Raw genomic sequence first — 19,741 nt, forward strand, 5'->3', positions numbered from 1 at the left:
TAAGTGGATTCAATCTACATCTGTGCTGAGCTTTGCAGTTTTGTTTTCAATCTGGGCAATCCAGATGTGTTCACTTATAGCTCCTTCGCAGATTTGTCCAAGTTCTTGGAGCCTAAAACATGAAATGAAACCAGAATGTACTGTTCAGTAATAACATGGGGTGTACCTTTTTGGCACGTGTACAGAAAGAAATGTCGCTGGAAACAGGCGAAACTCATAATCTGAGACAAGCACAGGTAGGTATATTTTCAACATTTATTCTTTGCAAATGCAGCATGAATGCCTGCAAAACAGCATCTTAATGTTGGTCCAGTAGAAAACAAAAACAAAAAAAACACTTGTTTTAATACTTTGTTTTTCATATTTCAATTTTGTCCTGGGAATTTTGAGTTTATCTTTGTTTCAAATGAGGAAGCAGATTGCACGTAGACATTTTCAAATTATTATGTCTTTTACTTATATATAAATATCCAAAGAATTTCATATCTCAAACCGCGGCAAAAAAAAACAACAAAAAAAAAACTAAACAAACAAAACAAAAAGAGGATAGAAATGGCATCAATATCTAAATACGAAAAGGATTAGATGACTATAAAATGTACAGTTTTTAAAAATTTTTAACTTAATATTCACATTCATGTATAAAACTTACAAAAGCTGGATCTCTCCAAACTTCTAAAAATAGAACCTTTCTGTTAACTGCTGAAGGATTATTTTTAAATTACCATACATTTAACGGATTATTCCATATCATCAGCATTAATGTAATAATTTCCACCATCTTGTTTTTTTTTTTTGTACTTTTTTGATTCATTTTTTTTTAAAATATGTAACTCAATAAATTAACATACTAGCGCAGTCCCTGAAAGCCAATACTTAACTGTGTTACTGAGAAAGTGTGTGTGTGTTTAACAGAAGGTGTGTGAGGAGAAACATAGGACATCTTGTCAGCATAACCTGCCTCATAAATGGGAGCAGGGTGTGGAGGTGGGGGTTGTTTCCAAGTCCATACAAAAAATAATTCATAGTAAATATATAATATATTTTTATACATATTTGAATATATTTACAAATATAGCCAGCACTTTTCATTACATTGTGGATTCCTCCTCCAGAATAATCAGGGATGTTTATCTAGAGAACTGGAAAAAAAAATGATGCACCAATATTACAAAATTAACAAGAAAAGTTTTTATATTTGCTCTCCTCGTATTCCTGTTTTGTTAGTCGGTGCTCCATATGCGAGTCCCTTTTTTCCTATTCGTCTTCTAGCTTTATGTTTTCTTCTTCCTTTGTTTATTTTTTCGTTCATACCAGTCCTTACATTCCTCCAGGAGTAAACAAGTCTTGGAATGCCAGCCACCGCTACTTGATCACCAAGCAAGCAGCGCTGTGGAGCTTCTGGGTAGGAAGATGAGAACCGAAAGATGAGAAAAAGCTGCGTGTTTACACGAGAGAGGAAGAGGAGGCCTCAGGGAATGTCAGCTCGTCCAGTCAGTACGAAGGAGCTTCCGTAACGCGCTCCGTCCCCTCCGTTAAGACCTCAAGTGTTCTGAGTTGGTGTGTGGCAGTGCTAGTCCCCGATCGGGTCCGTTTCAGAGAAGGTGTCTGTGCTACGTGTGTTCAGTGACTGTGAGGTTGGGGCAGGCCAAGAGTTGGCTCAGGATCCAAGCCGGCAGAGGCTCATCTCTTGGCGTTCCCGTTGATGTGCTGGTACTTGGGGAGGCAGGGCTCGTCCGGCAAGGGATCGTGGGAGAACACGGAGTCGTCGCCGGAGGAGCAGGAGCTGCGAGTGTCAGGGAAGCTGGGGGAATACTGCTCCGTAGGAGCACACAGGTCCAGATATTCCTGAGGACGCAGATAGAGGAGAAAAGGAGTGTTAGAAACAAAAAAAAATCTACATTTGGATAAACAACAAAAAAGTGGCACAGGATCAAAAAGCAAACAGGAGAAAATAAATTGAGAGCTGAAACCGGGTCAGCAAGACCCGGGACTTTCCAGAGGAGGACTGGAAAAAGGGTGGGGTTGAGAACAGTATCACCTTCATAATGATATTTATCTGAACCATACCAAATCACCCAGGGAGGATATAAAAAATGGAAAAGAAAAATAATCTTCAACTGGATACTACATGAAAATATTTGTAGAAATAATAGGTAATAAATCGAATCTCGGGCTGCTGTCTGATCCAGCAGAGCTAAGAAGGAAAGAAAGTTGACCTGATCGCTCAGCAGAGCAGTTCAAGATGGGCTGGATGTTGAGAGCAAAACTGGCAGTGTATGTGGAACAACTGTGAGCCAACCAAGACATGAACCTGAACTGACAGGCAGGACAAGCAGAACATGAAAACAAGAGGCAGCCAAAGGACTTATTAGCTCTGAGGGAGCTGCAAAAATCCACAACTCAGGTGGGAGAGTCTGTTCACAGGGTAACCATTAGTCATTTATGGAAGGAAGTGATCTGGTCAGTTTGCATAAATGTTAACCTTTTTGGCAGAGACACGGAGAACAAGGTGAAGCAGAATCCCTGCCTGAACATATACTATCAAAAATGGTGGCAGTAGCATCATGCTTTAGGATCGCAACATAATGGGACTCGGCCAGCTGTTTTCAAGCCAAAGATTGTAAACTATGTATGTAATTTTCCGTAACAAAGAAGCTGTTAGTGGATAACTACCAAAAATATTTTAATTTTCATCTCCTAAAGAAGCAGAAACAGGCATCTAGTAAGTTTTAGGATCAGAATTTTTTCCAAAGTTTTGCAGGGAAGGCTGAACGTCTGGAATTTTTTAAAATGGAATTTGAAACTTGAGTTTTAAATTGATAGTTGAGATTGAATTCGAGACCATGCATACAGTGCATAATTCAACAGAATAGTTCTGATTGAATATAAATGTGTTTTAAAAAAAGGCCAAGTCAAAGTCCAAATATTTAATTTGAACTCAGACAAGTTAAAAATTGATGTTCGCAGAGGCTCTTCATCAAATCCTATTGAATTTTAGCTATTTGGCAAAGAAGAAGGGCAAAAAAAAATTCATACTTTGAGTGTGATGTTACCCAAAAAGATTTGTAGCTGAAATTGCTCAGAGAACTCACACAAGCTGACTACAAAAGCATGTAACAATTTTCAGATTCATATTTGGCTGAAAACCACATCTTATTTTCCTTCCACTTCACTATTTAGCAATACTCTGTCCTAGTCAATCAGAAAAAACAACGTATGGGAATACGTTAGTGGTCGTAGCAAAATATAATTTCCCTGAATTCTCTTGGAAACTGAGGAACAATATACTGGCCCTCTACTGCATCCTCTCCCACAACTTCAGTCAAAACAAATCTGAAACCTGGCCCTGAGAAGCTTGACATAAACAACAGGAGATGGTTTGAAAAAGAATCAAGAAGCTGGCAGAGCTCAGCTAACCGCCATGAAAAAGGAAAGATGAAAACCTCCAGAAATCCTGTTATTAATTTTTGACTCAGTCCAGTCTTGTGAAGATGTTTGTGTCTGTTGAGGCCCCCTTTTTTCCCCTCTGCTTGTCTTTAATGGCTGTTACTGGGTCTCGCTGTGTGGATGAAGAGTTTTTGGGGTTTTGCAGAAAAAAGAGCACTGGCTTCCATTTTCCCAGCTCAACACGAAAAGGCTCATATTACTAAAGATCTCCACATCTGCCAGCGGTTTGGGGTAGAGGTGAAGGAAGGGGGGAGAAAAAGGGGCAAGAAAGGGGAGCTTTATTACATTTGAAAAGTTCGAACTCATAGTTGGGGATTTTTGGCGTAAATACGCGAGGGTCTGACTCCGGAGCAGACACATCTTGACAGCTCTCTATTGGCGGCCTCTTTTTTAGGGAGACAAAGAAGGGAATGGAAAAAAGGCAACGAGGCATCAATGTGACGACTGGACTGCAGCAGCTATGCTGAGCAGCGATCGGATCATCCAGTCATTTCTCAGCAATGGGCCTCATGTCAACCAGGCTCCATAAACTTTCTGGCAGTGCTCAGCCCAAACCTGGCATGGTCCTGCGTGTATCATATTTTGGTGTTTCATCACAATTAAATGTCTGTTTGGAAGGAAGGTGCATGAGGCATGAATTGTGACCACCCAAAGCGAATGAGTTAACAGAGGAGGTTCTGGAGAGGTGTGAAAACCGGCTACACTCACCTCATTCGTGTTCAGGGTGAGGATTCGATCCAGGTCCTCCACTAGCTGCTTGAAGGTCGGTCTCTGCGAGGGGATGGCGTGCCAGCAGTCCTTCATCATCATGTACCTGAGTGAGGAGAAGATATCGTTTTCATGAGGAGTACACAATGGAACGATAACACCGGTACTTTTTCCCTACTTTGTGTTGGTGGACAATTTGTGTTGGGCTAGTCATTTCTGAATGCAAGTTCTGAGACTGCATTTTATTTAGGTGGATCAAAGTAAAGAGGGGTTGCACCAAAAGTATGTCACTTTTCAGCTTGCTATGAGTAAAACAATTTGGCAACAACCTCATAATAATGTTTTATTGTGAAGTTTATGTTGAACTATTTAGGTGATTTCTGAATGCAAATTATTGAGAATTGAGACACTGTTGGTAAATGATCCCAGTTGTACAGATGCCTGACAGAGTCTCAGAGGCATTTTTCATATGCAAACGAGTCTCTCACAGAGTCCCAAGGCAACAATTAATGCTAATTCAGAATATGGATTGGTTGGAAAAGATTTGGATGTTGGTGAAAAGTGTTAAACTTACAGCTCATTGGTGCAGTTTCCAGGCTTGTCCATGCGATGTCCCTCTTTGAGCAGCTTGAAGAGTTCTTCTACGGGAATGCCGGGGTAGGGTGACCCCCCTAGGGTGAAGATCTCCCACATCAGCACCCCAAATGACCAGCTAGTGGGGAAAACAGGAAATATACATGCTTTATTTGCAGAAAAGATGTGGAAAGGTGAGATTTGTATGCAAAATCCAAAGAGAATCCATTATAAGGGAGCATTGGGACCACTTGGCAGATGATTTTCATCCTTTCAGCTGATTAATGGACAGAGGAAATGCAACACAGTAACATCAGTGGTGTCAGTGCCCACTTTCTGTCCTCTAGTGACTTGTGGTGCAAAGCCGCTGGCAGTGCTGCTCGACTCTGATCTCAATGACGCCTTTTGTGCCCAGCTGGCTGGTTACAGAGCCTGGCATTGTCCAGTCGCACCAAACCAAAGCAAACACTGGACCACCCACAGCAGACAAAAGAGAAATAATCAACAAAAGACGTCCAGAGGCGGAGGTGATGACTACTAATTATTAACTGCTTCCTTGCCTCAACTTCCTGTTGTTGAGCTCCACTTCTCAAATGCTAACTCTTCCTTCAGCGGCTTCATTATTGATGCAAACTCAAGAGATGCATTATTTTGTGCAACATAGTGTGCATTACCACAGACTTCAAGTATACCGAGCACATGAGTGGTTCAGCAAGAAAAGTCTGCAAAGACATGAAGGTAGGGCATTTATCATTTCTTTCATCTGTTTACACAGTCAGCCGGCCAGGTCTGTTCTTTCCTCTATCAGTGTTTTGCATCTCAGCCGTTGTTGACACACTCGCCTCTCCTTTCTGTGACACTTTGTAACCATCGCTCAGCACTTGTCAGCTTGTTTAGCCGTCCAAGATGGTGTCCACCTGCAAGCAGCCATGACTTACAAAAATAAACACACAAACTCAGGGGGCTACTTAGCCGAGCTGGCGTACTGCCTTAGAGGACAGCAGAGCACTTATGTGTTTCAGCCAGCTTCAAACATAGATTATGTTTATGCGAGTCATTGAATTAATGAATGCCTCTGTGTAAACAAGGTTAGAACTGAGGACTCATCCATATCTCATCACATTTAAGTCATAATGCTACGTCATACGCTTCTCCTGCAGGACTTTCTCATTGCTGCCTAAAGGCAATGTAGATGTGAATGATAAAACTATATTATGTAAATTGGTGGCTTACTAGAGATGCACACAAATTTGGCTAGTGAGTGGAAACAAAAATCCAATTTACAGCTCAGCCGGCCCAGACTGTTGGACAGTCAGTTTGAAAATACATTCTTTACTCAGTCAGTCAGTAAATGCACCATGACTAAGTGGTCTCACTAACTACAACACTCTTTTAGTATAGAGGTTGTGACTGAAGGAAGAAGAGTTAGGTTTTAAAATTGGCTGGTGTTGGCCAATATTTTCCTGTTCTGGTTCATGACCAAACCAAAGCGCTATAAGGCTGCACTAAGAAAAACGATTCAAGGGTGTGTCTGAATCATGAACTGCAGCCTCCAAAACATTCGGTCTGCTCGGCTGACGAAGGATCTGGCCTGCAAAGAGCTGAAAGGAGCATGTGTGAAATTTGTTTTATTCAGATTTATTCCCGCCCTTGCCTCGACAGAAGTCCTGTCTCCCTCTTCATCTGCTACAGCTACAAAGACAAAAATCTTGAGACACTAGACCCGTCCTCTGAATCTGGGTAAAATCAGGACACATATGTGGGATGAATTTGGAGGTGTCTTTAAATTTGGACACCCTTTGTTGCACCGCTGTGACTTAATTGGCTGTTTAAGGATGCAGCACAAGTCAGACTAACCACTTTCACTCTTTGGTGTGGAAGCGGTTACCGAAAGAAGAGCATTACAATTTTCATCTCCTGGGAAGTCAGAGAAAACATAAAAGGCATAATGAGCTTTACACTTCTGGAACAGGAAGGTTCACTGGATGACAGCAGTTGCTCTGTTTTATGAGCATTCAAAGTTCTTCTATCATGGTGTGTGCTGAATTTGCAAATGTTGGCGTTCTTTAGAAAATCTTAAGAGTTAAGACAAGTATCAATGTTCTCTAGGGAATACAAGAATCGACTCCGGTTTACAGTTCAGATGCTGTGAGATGACATCTTAAAATATCATCTCAGCAACTCACACAATGTGACGTCATCCTTCTCCAAACAAATAGTTTATAATTGCTCAAAGCTAACAAAAATAGTTTAATTGCTGTTAATAATATTTACAATAGTAAAATTAATGTTAGTTAAAATTCCATTAAAAAAAAAAAAAGAAAGTTGGAAATTGGTCAATAAAACCAGTGAAGCTCCAGTGAAGCTGAAGTCTGGCTCTCTGCAACCCTCCACTCATACCTACACTCTCCAGAGCTGCTCCGCTGAGCTCATTTGTTACAACCGCAGAGGGGGGAGTGTCATTGCAATTCATGTATTCATTTAATCTGATGTCATGTATAGATCGCCTGTGCCTTGTGCCGTTTGATTCAGCTCCGCCTCCTCCCGCACACGCACAAAAAGCCAATTACTAAATGTGAGTGATGAATCGTAATTAGGAGTGAGCCAATACAGAGCACTGCAGGGATACAAACACACACACACACACACACACACTCCCTTTCTCCTTAGCTCTCCTGCGTTATTGATTGGCGAACATGAAGGACGCGGTGTGTGTACACAGACTCTTTTATGTGCACACAACGACCGCAGAGGGAAACCAACTTAAAGCGCTTTCCCTGCGTTAATTGAGATGTTTTGTACGCTACTGGTGTTTGGCTTAAGTGCACATAGCGAAAACCTTCTTTCGCTAGGGTCAGCATGCGAGGCATTTATCTAATTGCCACATGCGCTTTTCTGCCGCCAGTGTCTGGAGCAGAAACTTCAAACGACGCTGTCAGGACGCATGAGACTCAAACACCAAAAATAGAGGGATGCTCTCGCTTTGTTCTGTTTTTAGAATGAATACTCTTGATCTTAAATAAAATGAGGAAGAGACAGAGACGGGTCAACGATTCACATAACAGATGAAAGGAACTAAGAATGCTGGGATGAAAGAGGAAGAGGGGGAGTTATTTTGATGGTGAAGCCAGTCCAAAACGATGAGCAGCAGCATGTGCAGAGTTTTGCTGAATGAGGAGAAGAGAGCGAACCGGGGGGGTGAGGTGGGTGAGAGTGAATGTAGGCCCAGAGCATTGTTGTGTTCAGACTTTGGGTAGAGGCCCGAAAAGGTGGGGAGACTTCCGAGCTGAGCGGGAGAAGCAGGAGGAGAGGAGGGGTTCTGGTGGGCTTCGGGCTCCTTCCAGGCTCTTTGAAGACAGTCAGATTAGTAACACAGCATTGGGTACAAGTCTAGCGTGAAATCCTCACTTTTGCCACAGACTGGCCAACACCGGCTCCCTATAGCCAATCACCCCCGCAGTACCCGAAACCCCCCCATTCCAAAAATCCAAGACAGCACAAAAAAACTTCATCTCACTTAAATCTGATTGCACAAACAAGGAGCAGTGATCGCACACGCCACACTAGCTCGTCTGTAGCCTTGTACTCACACATCACTCTGGTGCGTGTAGACCCGGTCGAAGAGCGCCTCTGGAGCCATCCATTTAACCGGGAGACGACCCTGAAAACGCAAACACAGAGGAGGAAGGTTAACTGAAAGTCAAGCCATAAGCAGTCCTTGGAGTCCTTATTCCGGGCCTCATCAGCATCTTTACAATTATTCACTAAAACAGACTGAAATGTGAGAAGCGCCTCGGGATTAAGGATGTAAAAGAAGCGCCTGTCTGGGAGGGGAATTCCCAACGGAGCGTTTATGCTGTTTAAGCAACAGAGGTGATAAACAGGGTCACGGATAAAGGAGAGTTTATCTCTGTGTGCCATTAAAACGGGCCGAGAGGCTAAGCATTCTTGCAAGGTCAAAGTGTGCATTACCTTAATGCTAAACCTAATTTCATGAGCTGAATTGACTAACTTACTTCCTTAAAGAGTGGATCAGGTTCAGTTCTTACATACAGAGCTTTATTACTATTCACATTAAGAACAGTCCACTCATACATATAGTCCACTAAAGTTAAAGTTTTTCTCATCTTGTCATGTTTTACTGCCAGGAATCGTGAGTGCATAAGGAGCTTGAATCATCTGCTGACCCGCTCTTCCACCTGAGCTCTGGATCTCTGCAACTGCTCCAGAGTTACTACGGGTCTTTTGACTGCTTCTCTGATTAATGATCAGATGTTCAAAGCTCGGAATATTGCTTTATAATCAAACGTAGCTTTAAAATTCTCCACACCTTTCTCCCTGGTCTGTGGGCCGTGTTCCTTGGTCTTCATGTTTGTTCACTAGTGTTCTCTAACAAATCTCTCATTCAGAGAACAGCTGGATTTATACTGAAATCAAATTACACACAGGTGGGCTCTGTTTAATAACTAGGCAACTTCTGACAGGGTTATTGGTTACATTTTAATCAGGCATATCATGGTTAACAGGGGTTGAACACCTACACACACACACACACACACACACACACACACACACACACACACACACACACACACACACACGAGTCTCTTTTAGATTTTTATCTACAATAAAACTGTATTTAATCTTTGTGTTTATAACACGATAAAATGGTTTGAATAACTTCGCGGTGCCGAATACATACAGTTTATAAAACAAAAGCAAACGTTCTATAAACGTTTTATTTTGTGGCACCAAACAATAAAAAGTAAAAATTGATGGCTCAGTCAGATCCTAAAAGATCATCGCTGGAGCCGTGGTTATTGTCCCGCTGCTCACCTCCATCATCATCGTCAAATACTGTTGTGGTTGTCAGCTAGTTCTCAGCATGATCGTGCATGCAGTGAAAAGGCAGTCATGCATATTAAATGAGGATGTGCAGGCTGCGCTGTTCTGTGGTGGGAAAGAAAGACACCACTGGGCCACTATGGAGATGTCAGTTATGTTTAGTCTGCTCACTCTCTCCCCTCACCCCCGACTCTCTCTCTCCGTGTCTCTTTTGGGGCTAATTGTGTAAATGTTGATGAAACCAAAAGAACAAGAGACTGAGGGGGTAAACTAGGCATGGTCCGGAGAAGCACTACATTCAGAGCCTGCCTGGGAACCTGTAGCTTCTGCCAAGACACCAGCAGAGGAAAAGGGGTGAAGCAGAAAGACGAGGGGAGGGAAAAACACAGAGAAAAGCCGAAACCATGTGAGCGGATTTCACACTGTTTGCAAAAAACACTCTATAACCTACCAACCTAAACCTTTCAGAGTGCAGCATGCACGTTGTGAGAACTTACATTGGTCGTCTTTTTATAGTAGTCAATGTTGTGGACGTCCCTGGCCAGGCCGAAGTCAGCGATCTTCATGACGTTACTCTCTGTGACCAGGACGTTCCTGGCTGCCAGGTCTCTGTGTATACACTGGGATGGAAACAGTGGAAAAATGAGGTAAGAGGAAGAAAAATGGGATGGTCGAAGCGAGGGAAGAAAGTAAAAGCAGGAGAGGGGTCAGGTCCGTAATTATTTGGACAAATACACGACCCCACACAAGAACATGGCTGGAGATGATTCATACATAGCCATGCATACTGTAAATATGTAAAGACCAAAGTATGTGTGCGTGTCAGACAGTCACATTCCAACAGTGAGAGAGAGCGTGAGGCTGCATTTGGCCAACAGGGCTGTACCCCCATTGTGAGAACCTCCCAATTCTTCTGCACAGAGGGGCTTTTGTCGTGCAATGGGAGACAATACAGGGATTGGGGCAGGGGGTATGAGTAGTGTTTTCAGGGGACCATGTTCCCACAGGGACGCACAAACAAGCTTCCGACATAAAACCCTCCTGGATGCTGTTGTTAAACCCTAAGTACTGAGTACTGGCACAGAGATGTATCCAAGCAGCCAGGGGCTGGAAGGTTGATGTGAAAGTAGGACGTTTCGCCTGTCCTCCCCTTACCTTTTGAGATGCGAGGTACTCCATGCCCCGTGCCACCTGATAAGTGCAGGAGACGAGATCTTTGAAGGTGAGCAGTTCATCGGAGACACGGGCGATGTCGTAGGAGTACTCCATGCCGGGAGGACGGCGGGCTCTGAGGTACTCTCTGAGGTTGCCTTTGGAGGCATACTCTACTATCACATATAGGGGACCTGCACAAGCACAAGCCACAACAAATAGGTGTTCAAACTCCATCTTGAACAGAATGTATGTAATGTATATTAAATTAAAACACCGGTCCCCTCACCGTCTTGTGTGCAGGCTCCCAAGAGGTTGATGATGTTCTTGTGTTTGCCGATCATCTTCATCATTTCCATCTCTGACACCAGGTCAGAAAGGTCCTTTTCTGTGGCATCGTCTAAGAACGGAGAAGTTTACAATCAGAAAAATAGACACAACAAGCGTCTCTCTTTAACCGTTTGACTTTAAACTAAGGGTGTGTCCGGTTCCACAGAAACCCGTCTGGAAGGTGATTGTGATTAGACCGGGACGACAGACATCGTTGGCTAAAGTTACAGCTCCTCACATAGAGTACAAAGGCTTTCAGAGGTAAAAGGAAGAGTGATGTGGGAAATTAACTTCATTGAAGACAGAGGAAGTTTACCAATACACTAAGATAGTCAATGCAGCATTGCGTGCATTCTTCAGTACGATTACAGTAACTTGAGTCACTGTTAAAAGGACTCTACAGAGGAGGAAGGTACACAGGACCTCTGCTGTACCTAATCTTACTGTGCCCTGCAACCCCAAACCAGTCCAGCCCCCTTCTCCTGCTTTCATTAATCACAGCAACTCTCTTAATGTGACTTGCCTCATTGTTTAGATGCTGACAGAGCGCTACCCAACTGCTGCTTTGGGGTCAGGTATGCGACCGCCCCTAACCCTTACCAATCCGACCCACCTTCCTCAAGCCGTCAGTCAGCAGCCACCAATAACAAGTAATAACGCCAGCCTAAGGCTCCACCTTGCACCTTTGCTGAACCCCCGGCTGCAACCTGAATCAGCTAAAGAAACGTTCTCATTTCAAGACAGAATGAAGCAGAGTAAATCTAACCCCAGAGGTCTGACCTCAAGTCACATGTTTAAGAATGAAGTGAGACTTTGATGGTGCAACAAACAGAGACTAGATATGATATAAGATATGATATCATTTTACATCATACCTCTCCTATTGTTTAAATCCTTTTAATAAAATGCAAGGCTAATTGGTCTGAGTTTAATCTGACAATAAGGAGCATACCATAAGTCTGTCCTGCCCTTAACCCGATGAAATCTTCTTCTAATTACTGTGATACAATGAAACTGTGGTATTTTAACTCATGGTTAACACACAGCAGAATCTCATAGAAATCCACTCACCTTTCAGCATCTTCACTGCAACAGTGACCGCCTCCTTGGGTTTGTCCTTATCGATGCCCAGAGCTTCGGCCATCACAACCTGACCGAAGCAGCCTTCACCCAGAGGTTTGCCAAGGGTCAACCTAAAAGAAAATATGTTAAAAAAAATAAAATAAAAAAACAACAACTGGATGCTGATAAGTTCAAATGGTCCACATAATAGGCCTTGCACTGACTCCCACTCTGCAGATATAAACAAGCAGGAAGAAGTGTGGGATCAAGATAGTTAATGAAACCAGGCACAGAGCCACACCCATCTTTCATCCCTTCTGTGTTTCAATCAGATTCTGTTTGTGGGAGTGCTTTTCTGGCTCGGTGAAGTCTTTGCCAGAACAGTAGGTAAGAAGACACACATGGCAGAGATAATCTCTTAATAAACCTGAGTTGAGCCACTCTTTTGTAAACTATTTATCCTGTCTTGGCATGTTCCAGTATACAATTATAAGTCTTTGCAAAGGAGGCAGCTCAGCCCTGACATATTAGCCTGTGATGGATGAATTTCTGTCTTTCTTTTGCAACTAAGAATTGCTGATGAACCTTTTCTTTTTCTTTTTTTTTTTACATTATCAGCGAACTGCAAAGCAGCTCTAGGTAAGTCAGATTGGATTGAGAGTCTGCAAACATCAGTTCTCAATTGGCTTAAGGTCTTAGATTTTGACAGGGGAATGAATATGCTTTGATTTAAACCGATCCATTAGAACTCGGCTGTTTCGTGAAGCTCCGCCCTCCTCCGTCCTCCTCCATCCTCCCGAGTCATCGGCGGCATCAAACAGGTTTTTCTTCCAGCATTGTCCTGCATTTATCACCACCTGAAGTGTCCTCCCTATAACTCTGACCTGCTCTCTTCCTTCATAGGATTGTGGCTACTCTTTCCGTTCTTTATGAGGTGCTGAAAATTTGGGATAATGCTTTGAAAAAATAAACCAGCTTTAAACTTTTTCACAACTTTCTCCGAACTCTTCTGTCTTCCTTGGTCTTGATGATCCTGTTTGTTCATTAATGTTCTCTAACAAGCCTTTTGAAGAACAGCTGAATTTATTATTATGTTTATTTTCAGTCTACTCACTAATTAGGTGACTTGTGAAGACAATTTATTTAGGGCTGTCAGCATAAGGGGGCTAAATGCAAAGGCATGTCGCACTTTTTATATTTGCTTTGTTAAACAACACATTGAAAACCATATATCATTTCTACATATGTTACATGTTACCTGCCTGCTACATACGATCTCAGTGAAACAAAAGAAAGTTGCTGATTGTAAAATAAACGCTTAAGAGGTGGAAATATTTTCTGCATATTTTAATTGTTAGCCATGCCATGGGGTTTGATATTTAACTTTACTACATGTTCTCCTGCCACTATTCAGAGCTGCAGCACCGGTCAGGCCCCTGAACACGCAGTACGACTTGCTGCTTTTTATTTTGATTGAACTAAGTTGGTCCCTCGCCTCATAAAGCCCACTGTCCACGCTATCCAAACATTCACAGCGCAGCGCTAAGCCGAGAGGCCTGAGGCTGGCGCCCTGCGGTAGTAACACAATCCCCTATCTGTCCACTCACACTTGCCACACTCAATGGCAGGCATTCTGTCCATCCGGCCACACATAATTGATGTTATTTTTTTTCCTCAGCCTAAACCGCAAAAGTTAGCATTCCTCAGCATTTTACAATCCCAACATGATCCTTCAGGCACTGGAATGACAGGCAGGGCATAAAGACCCAAACAGAGAGGAAGACCGAGATTTATTTTTTGCAAAGTTAAAACAGCCTCCATTTAGTTTTGGTCGTGAATTAAAATCATAAATTTAATCAATCCGGCATGCAAACAAAAAGTCGAGCATTACATCAGAAGTGCGGTTTTATTGATAAACAATTTCAAATTTTATGAGCCAGGGTTTCTTTTTTTTTTGTTTGTTTTTTCTTTTACAGGCATTCTAACAAAAGCTTCAGGAATTTCCCTTATTCTTTCAAACGCAGAGCCTCAGTTTGTTTTTAAACTTCTCTAACTCTTACAGACTCACTAAGTCCACCCCGAAGCTTATCGCCGCAACTGACACACTGAAACCTCAGCTGAGCTAATTCCTCTGGTATGACAGAGAGCAAACACTCCTCGCCCAAACATGCAGATGAAAGCTGTGAATACCAGCCACTAATTAGCACAACTTCACTCTCTACGAACAGAAGCGTGCAATACGGAGGCTTTCGGTGAGGGAGAGAGGGAGAAAAGTTTAGCTGCTCTCCTAATGATGGGGCAAGTTTCACACCAGATGAATCAAAAGCTTTAATCTCACCAGGACGTCAATCCCCAAATGGAAAAATATTTTTTAAATTATTTAGCAGCTGCTTCAACGCACTAAACGCCGTAAACAGGTAGTGCCCGCACTCTCGGATTCCAGATTTCACTGTTTAGAGGATCCTTTCTAAAGTGATACAGCTGCCTTTCATTAGATTAAATATGATCCAAAAGTTAACTTATTCAAGAAATTAAGTAAAAATAACCTGAAACTTATACATTATATTCATTACATACACACAGAGTGATATATTTTGTGGGTTATATTTTTTATAACCCACAAAAGTTCATTTTGCAGAGTGTTAGTTCCAAGCATAGAACTGGAAAGTTTAGTGGAAGGAAAAAGTGTGGTCGAAAAAGGGAGCAGCTTTGAGAGGATTGCGAAGGAAAGCCAGTTAAAGTTTATGTTATTCATCTTATGCAACATTCAAATGCTTGGTGTATGTTATACATAATATTCAAGTAATAATTTACTACAAACTTTGTTAAACTTTTCAGTCATATTTTAATTCATTGACACTGTTGCAAAATAAAACTGGTGGCACCGTGGGTGTCCTTGGTGGTAATCAGAAGAACTTTGCAGCACAAATCTTTGCAAGGTAAAAACTAACAGACTAACTGTGATGGAAACAAACACTAAAAATCCAAAACTTCAGTTGTTGCACTACAGAATATTTCAATAACTCCCTCTGCAAACTGGAGAGGAAAACTGTGAACCAAGGCTACTTCTGCTGTGTGCCATTTACATCTCAACATATTCATTACAGTATCTTATGTGCCACTGTGTGTGTGAAAATTAGTATTAAGGTAAAAAAAAACAAATCATAAGAAATTTTTCACAGAAGAGAGCAAAAACCTTCTGATCTGTTTTCAATATGCGTTTAATGATAATGTGTTTGCGACAGGAGTTGCTTTAACCTAAAAGTAGAAGTCTGTTTTGGTCTTCACCCTTCTTATCTGTTACTTCTACTGCTAATAGAGTTTAAGAACAACCTGCACCATCCACTTTTAAATTAAAGCTGTAGTGGATCAGCACTTTCTACCGTTTCATGTTTTATGCAGAAACTCAATGTGATTTACATAATTATGGCTTTGAAGGCAGAAGACGTACAATTAGGAACGTGTTACATGTTGCATTTAGTAAAGAACAGAAACGACAACAGTGAGTTTTAACAGGCAGCTCTTACCTGTCTCTGGCAAATTCCCACAGAGGATCCTTTGGAAGGTCGTACTCGGGGATCGGCTCGTCGGGCGCAGAGCTCCGCCGCGTTGTGATTCGCACCAGAGGGGTGTTTGAGTTCATGGATGAGCTTGAATCTGCCGACACCTATGGGAAAAAAAGATATTGGCTGATCACCGTGATCTGGGTCCGTAGGCCAGTTAAAGCTCCAAGGCATCACTAGAGGAGTTGGAAACCTGAGGCATGAATTACACCGCACAACCTGTTAAATATTCAATCACGCCTGCGTCTCACAGTGAATGTTTACTAGTCGTGAAGTTTCTCCAAGGCAGAGATTTGATTTCATCTGCGTTAAAAAGGTGAGCAGCTACAGTAATTCTTGATGAATTTTGTGTTAATTGCTGGTGAGCCTGGGGCGTTAAGCGACGCCCTCTGCACCCTAACCTTACCTTGACTCTGGAATCAGTCTCCTCCACAGAAAGTAATCCAACACTCTCTGAACCTTTTGGTTTCCCTTGAGGTTAAAGAAAGTTCCACACTTGGAAGGAAAAACGTCTGGCTGCAGTTTTCGGCAGCTGTGTTGACTTGAACAGAAATGCATGCCCTCTGAATGAATCTAGGTGTGGATCCCTTGAAATACCTCCACAGTATGTCATCCAAGTACATCTCAATAAATTAACAGATCATTAAAAAGTTATCTTATTTCAACAATTCAATCCAAAAAGTTAACCTTATGGATTAAAATACATTATACACGCAGTGATATATTTAAATCTTTTTTTCTGCCAATTAAAAAAAATGGATTTAACGTATATTTAAAGAAATGTAGACATGTTCTGCACAACATGTCGAGAATGGCTGGGGGTCTTTATTTTTTTTTTTTTTAGACATTAATTACTTTTATTACTGTCTCTGATCTTCCTCTTTATGATAAAGCACAATTTATTTAATATTAATAGTAATAACACATTTTATTAATATTTAGGCCTAAATCTCGAAACCTCAATGAGCTAAAACAAGAAATTATAATGGATAAACTAACTAAATAAGTAAATAACTAAATAAAAAATGATCTTAGGCTGCATGTGCCCAGTCGCAATCATTGCCAAAACAAGCAAATTTTCTACAAGAAACAAAATTTTATTGATTTAACGAAATATGTTCTAAGAAACGACATTTTAGGTTTACATCAGCTAAAAGAAAAAAATAATCTATATTAATAGAATGTGTAATGAATGTATAAAGTACAAAACTTTAACTTTTTCAAGATATTCAAATTTATTAAGATGCACCAGTGCAGTCAGTTGAGTTATTATCAATGCAAACTGTTTGTATTTGTTGATTGTACAAAGATGCATTTGGTCAAAAATAATAGTAATTCAGGTTAATTATGTTCCCAAAGCCATTTATGAAATAATCAGCTGTGTTTCCTTGCCAAATATCAGTGGTGTGTGTTGGCTCCTCTAGACGTGTTAGATGCCTTTAGAACTCTTTATCTACTTTCTGTTACCTGGCGGCGCAGAGGGATCTGTTTGGTCAGCTTGTGGACCGCCGGTGGGCTGCCAAAGTCAGGCTTCTTTGCTGTGTTCCTCATGCGGCACACCACCACAATGCCCACCATGCAGGCAATGAGGAACATGCCTGCGCAATATATTCCGATCTCCAAGTAGTACGAGGTGATGGGTCCTGGAGATTTCTCTGGGGCTGAGAGAGATGAAGGAGCAACGGTCAGGCAGAGGTTAGAGCAGGCGTTTTCCAGACACGGAGGCAAACGCAGACACAGACACTACGAAGATGACTCATGAGTAAATGTAATCACCATCGACGGGCGACTAAACAAATCGCTTTGTAGCACCATCACAACTCCCCCTTCGGCCAACGGTTATTAGCTTCTGTGGGGTCTCGCAGGCCTTCGGTGGCTTTGACAGTGACACCAGATTTGAAATCATGACTCAGACTGAACGAGCGCGCCAGCATGTGTCTGCACTCTGCGTCAATCTTTGAGACACGCGAGCGCAAGCACAAAAACACACCCACAGTTGTCTGAACAATACGTGCTTCACTTCTATTGTGGCTTGTATGACCCGAACTTCCTGTAGTAAAAGGGCTGAGCGTGTGTAAAAGAGACTGTTTCATCCCTGCAGACCACAAACAAGAATCCTTTGCAACGCAGCAACCAAACAGGCCACAAGCCAAGTAGAGCTGAAGGTGGGGTACGAGAAAACTTTTTTCTTCTTAAACTACATTAATGGCAGTGATTATTAATAGGTAATACATAGCTATTACGGCTGAAACGATTTATTTGATGAAGTATACAGGCTCAATAGCAATTTTGCAATGAAGAAATAATTTAATGTATATATATTCTACCCAGAATTTGTAAAGTGTCATAGTTACAGCTTCATCCAGTGTATATTCTGTATAGGAAAATCTTCTATTAAGCATATTTTGCTGTTCAAATATTAATCAGAGAATCCAAATAATATCAACAGATTAGCCCTGTACACTGTAAGAAGTATTTTTTTAGCTGCAGATGCATCTGCAATTTATTAAAGGAATGCTGTGTCATTACATTATATGTAATAACATGTTTATTTTCATATTTAAAAAATGAATTGACATGCTTATTTGCATCTCTTAATGTCATTCAAATGTTGTATAAAAATGCTTAAGTGATTAAATCCCAAACCTGCAGAATGTGCCAAAATTGTTTTCAAAGACATTTTCATTGCTTGAATAACATTGTTTCTATATGTTTCCATTATAAAGAGAAGGTAAAACAAGATGCTCTTAACAACATCAAACAAAAAAAGGGGCAATATGTTGGCAATTAATCACACACGAGTCATCCACTGTGTCGAAGCAGAGAGGTTTGGCTCTGATAATCAAGAAAGTCAAGCCAACATGAAATGAGCGTTGAGCTTTACCTTTCCACCATTGTTTAAAGAAACGTCAAGTATCAGAGCCAGAGAAAAAGGAATAATGCACAATTTAAAGATATCAAGAAAGATGTATACAGTCTGTATTAGCATGCAGAATAAGAACCAATAAGAAGTAGTGACTGGGTGTCTAAAAGGACTATCAGAAGCGAGAAGACAAATCCTCATCTCCTTTGGAATTGCGACACTTAAGTTGCTATGGGAGCACTAGTTTGTTTTGGAGTTGCAATAAGTCTTCTTCAAACCACACTATTATCTCATCTGGGTTTTCAACAGCTTGCTAACCCACAAAATATCATAAATTATATGCTCCCCACTTATGTATTGCACTGATCAAAGGAAGAGACCAAGGAGAGGATTAGCCTTGCACGAAAGCAACTGAAAATGACTTAAAGTGCACATATCAACATTTTTTATGACAAAAACCAGTAATGAAATGTTCTTTTGTGTCCATTCAAAGTGTAAAATGTCTGTTGATGTTACACAGATCTTATAAAAAATGCATAACCACTCTTTCCAAATGATAGTCTGGAGCAATTAGCCATGATAATTAGTTTCAGCTGCAGCTGTTTTTTTTTGGGTTTTTTTAGGTCTGAGCCAAATGAAGGAGAAAGCATTTGACTGCAGCAGCCATTTCATTGTATATTAGTATTCTAACTTCATTTTCAGCCATCACATGTGTAGCATATTATTAGCTATAGGTCACGTTTTAGAGCCAAAAAAACAAGTAATTAGGAGAAACAACTTATGACGGAAAACACAGTTTGATATCGTAGAGCAACAATGATGATTTGACAGCTAAATCGGCTAAAAGTCTCAGCGGTAAAAAAAAAAAAATGGACCAATTATTAACAAAATCTCTGTATGACTTGTGAATAAAGCAAACGAATGTAGTGTATTGATGTAAAAATTGCAGAGTAGATTTACAATGCTGGTCAGAACTGGAGCATAAATAAGGCATAATCTCAGTGCTGTCATTTTTTTTGTGTGTGTTTCAAGTCAAGTCATTCCCCACTGACCGGGATCACCACAAGGTGCTTTTAAAACTTTCCGTATGGTGCTGATTCAATAGGTCTCAAAGGTTCTCCCTTCAGAAAACATTCCTCCTCTAATAAACATTGTAAATCTTTACTTTGCTTCAAATCCAGCTGAAGCTGTCCGT

At 41.2% G+C, this 19,741-nt stretch overlaps 1 protein-coding gene across 4 annotated transcripts in view; it reads right to left on the reverse strand.

Annotated features, from left to right (window-relative positions):
• Positions 1 to 237: 237 nt before the first annotated feature.
• The window catches only part of LOC103137630 (fibroblast growth factor receptor 2-like), a 42,912-nt gene continuing 23,408 nt past the window's right edge, over positions 238 to 19,741 (reverse strand). For 2 of the 4 annotated variants that reach the window (XM_007551445.2, XM_007551446.2), the window contains exons 12-21: positions 17,151 to 17,344; positions 15,648 to 15,787; positions 12,130 to 12,251; positions 11,018 to 11,128; positions 10,732 to 10,922; positions 10,074 to 10,196; positions 8,322 to 8,392; positions 4,733 to 4,870; positions 4,159 to 4,264; positions 238 to 1,848 (exon numbers count right to left, since the gene is read on the reverse strand). In XM_007551445.2, coding sequence (XP_007551507.2) covers positions 1,684 to 1,848; positions 4,159 to 4,264; positions 4,733 to 4,870; positions 8,322 to 8,392; positions 10,074 to 10,196; positions 10,732 to 10,922; positions 11,018 to 11,128; positions 12,130 to 12,251; positions 15,648 to 15,787; positions 17,151 to 17,344 — 1,361 coding nt within the window. In that variant the 3' untranslated portion in view covers positions 238 to 1,683. Of the gene's footprint in view, positions 1,849 to 4,158; positions 4,265 to 4,732; positions 4,871 to 8,321; positions 8,393 to 10,073; positions 10,197 to 10,731; positions 10,923 to 11,017; positions 11,129 to 12,129; positions 12,252 to 15,647; positions 15,788 to 17,144; positions 17,345 to 19,741 lie in introns of all 4 variants that reach the window. The other 2 variants (XM_007551442.2, XM_007551444.2) reach the window with 1 other exon arrangement.

The sequence above is a fragment of the Poecilia formosa genome, unplaced genomic scaffold, assembly GCF_000485575.1.
Source record: "Poecilia formosa unplaced genomic scaffold, Poecilia_formosa-5.1.2 Scaffold42, whole genome shotgun sequence".
NCBI lineage: Eukaryota > Metazoa > Chordata > Actinopteri > Cyprinodontiformes > Poeciliidae > Poecilia > Poecilia formosa.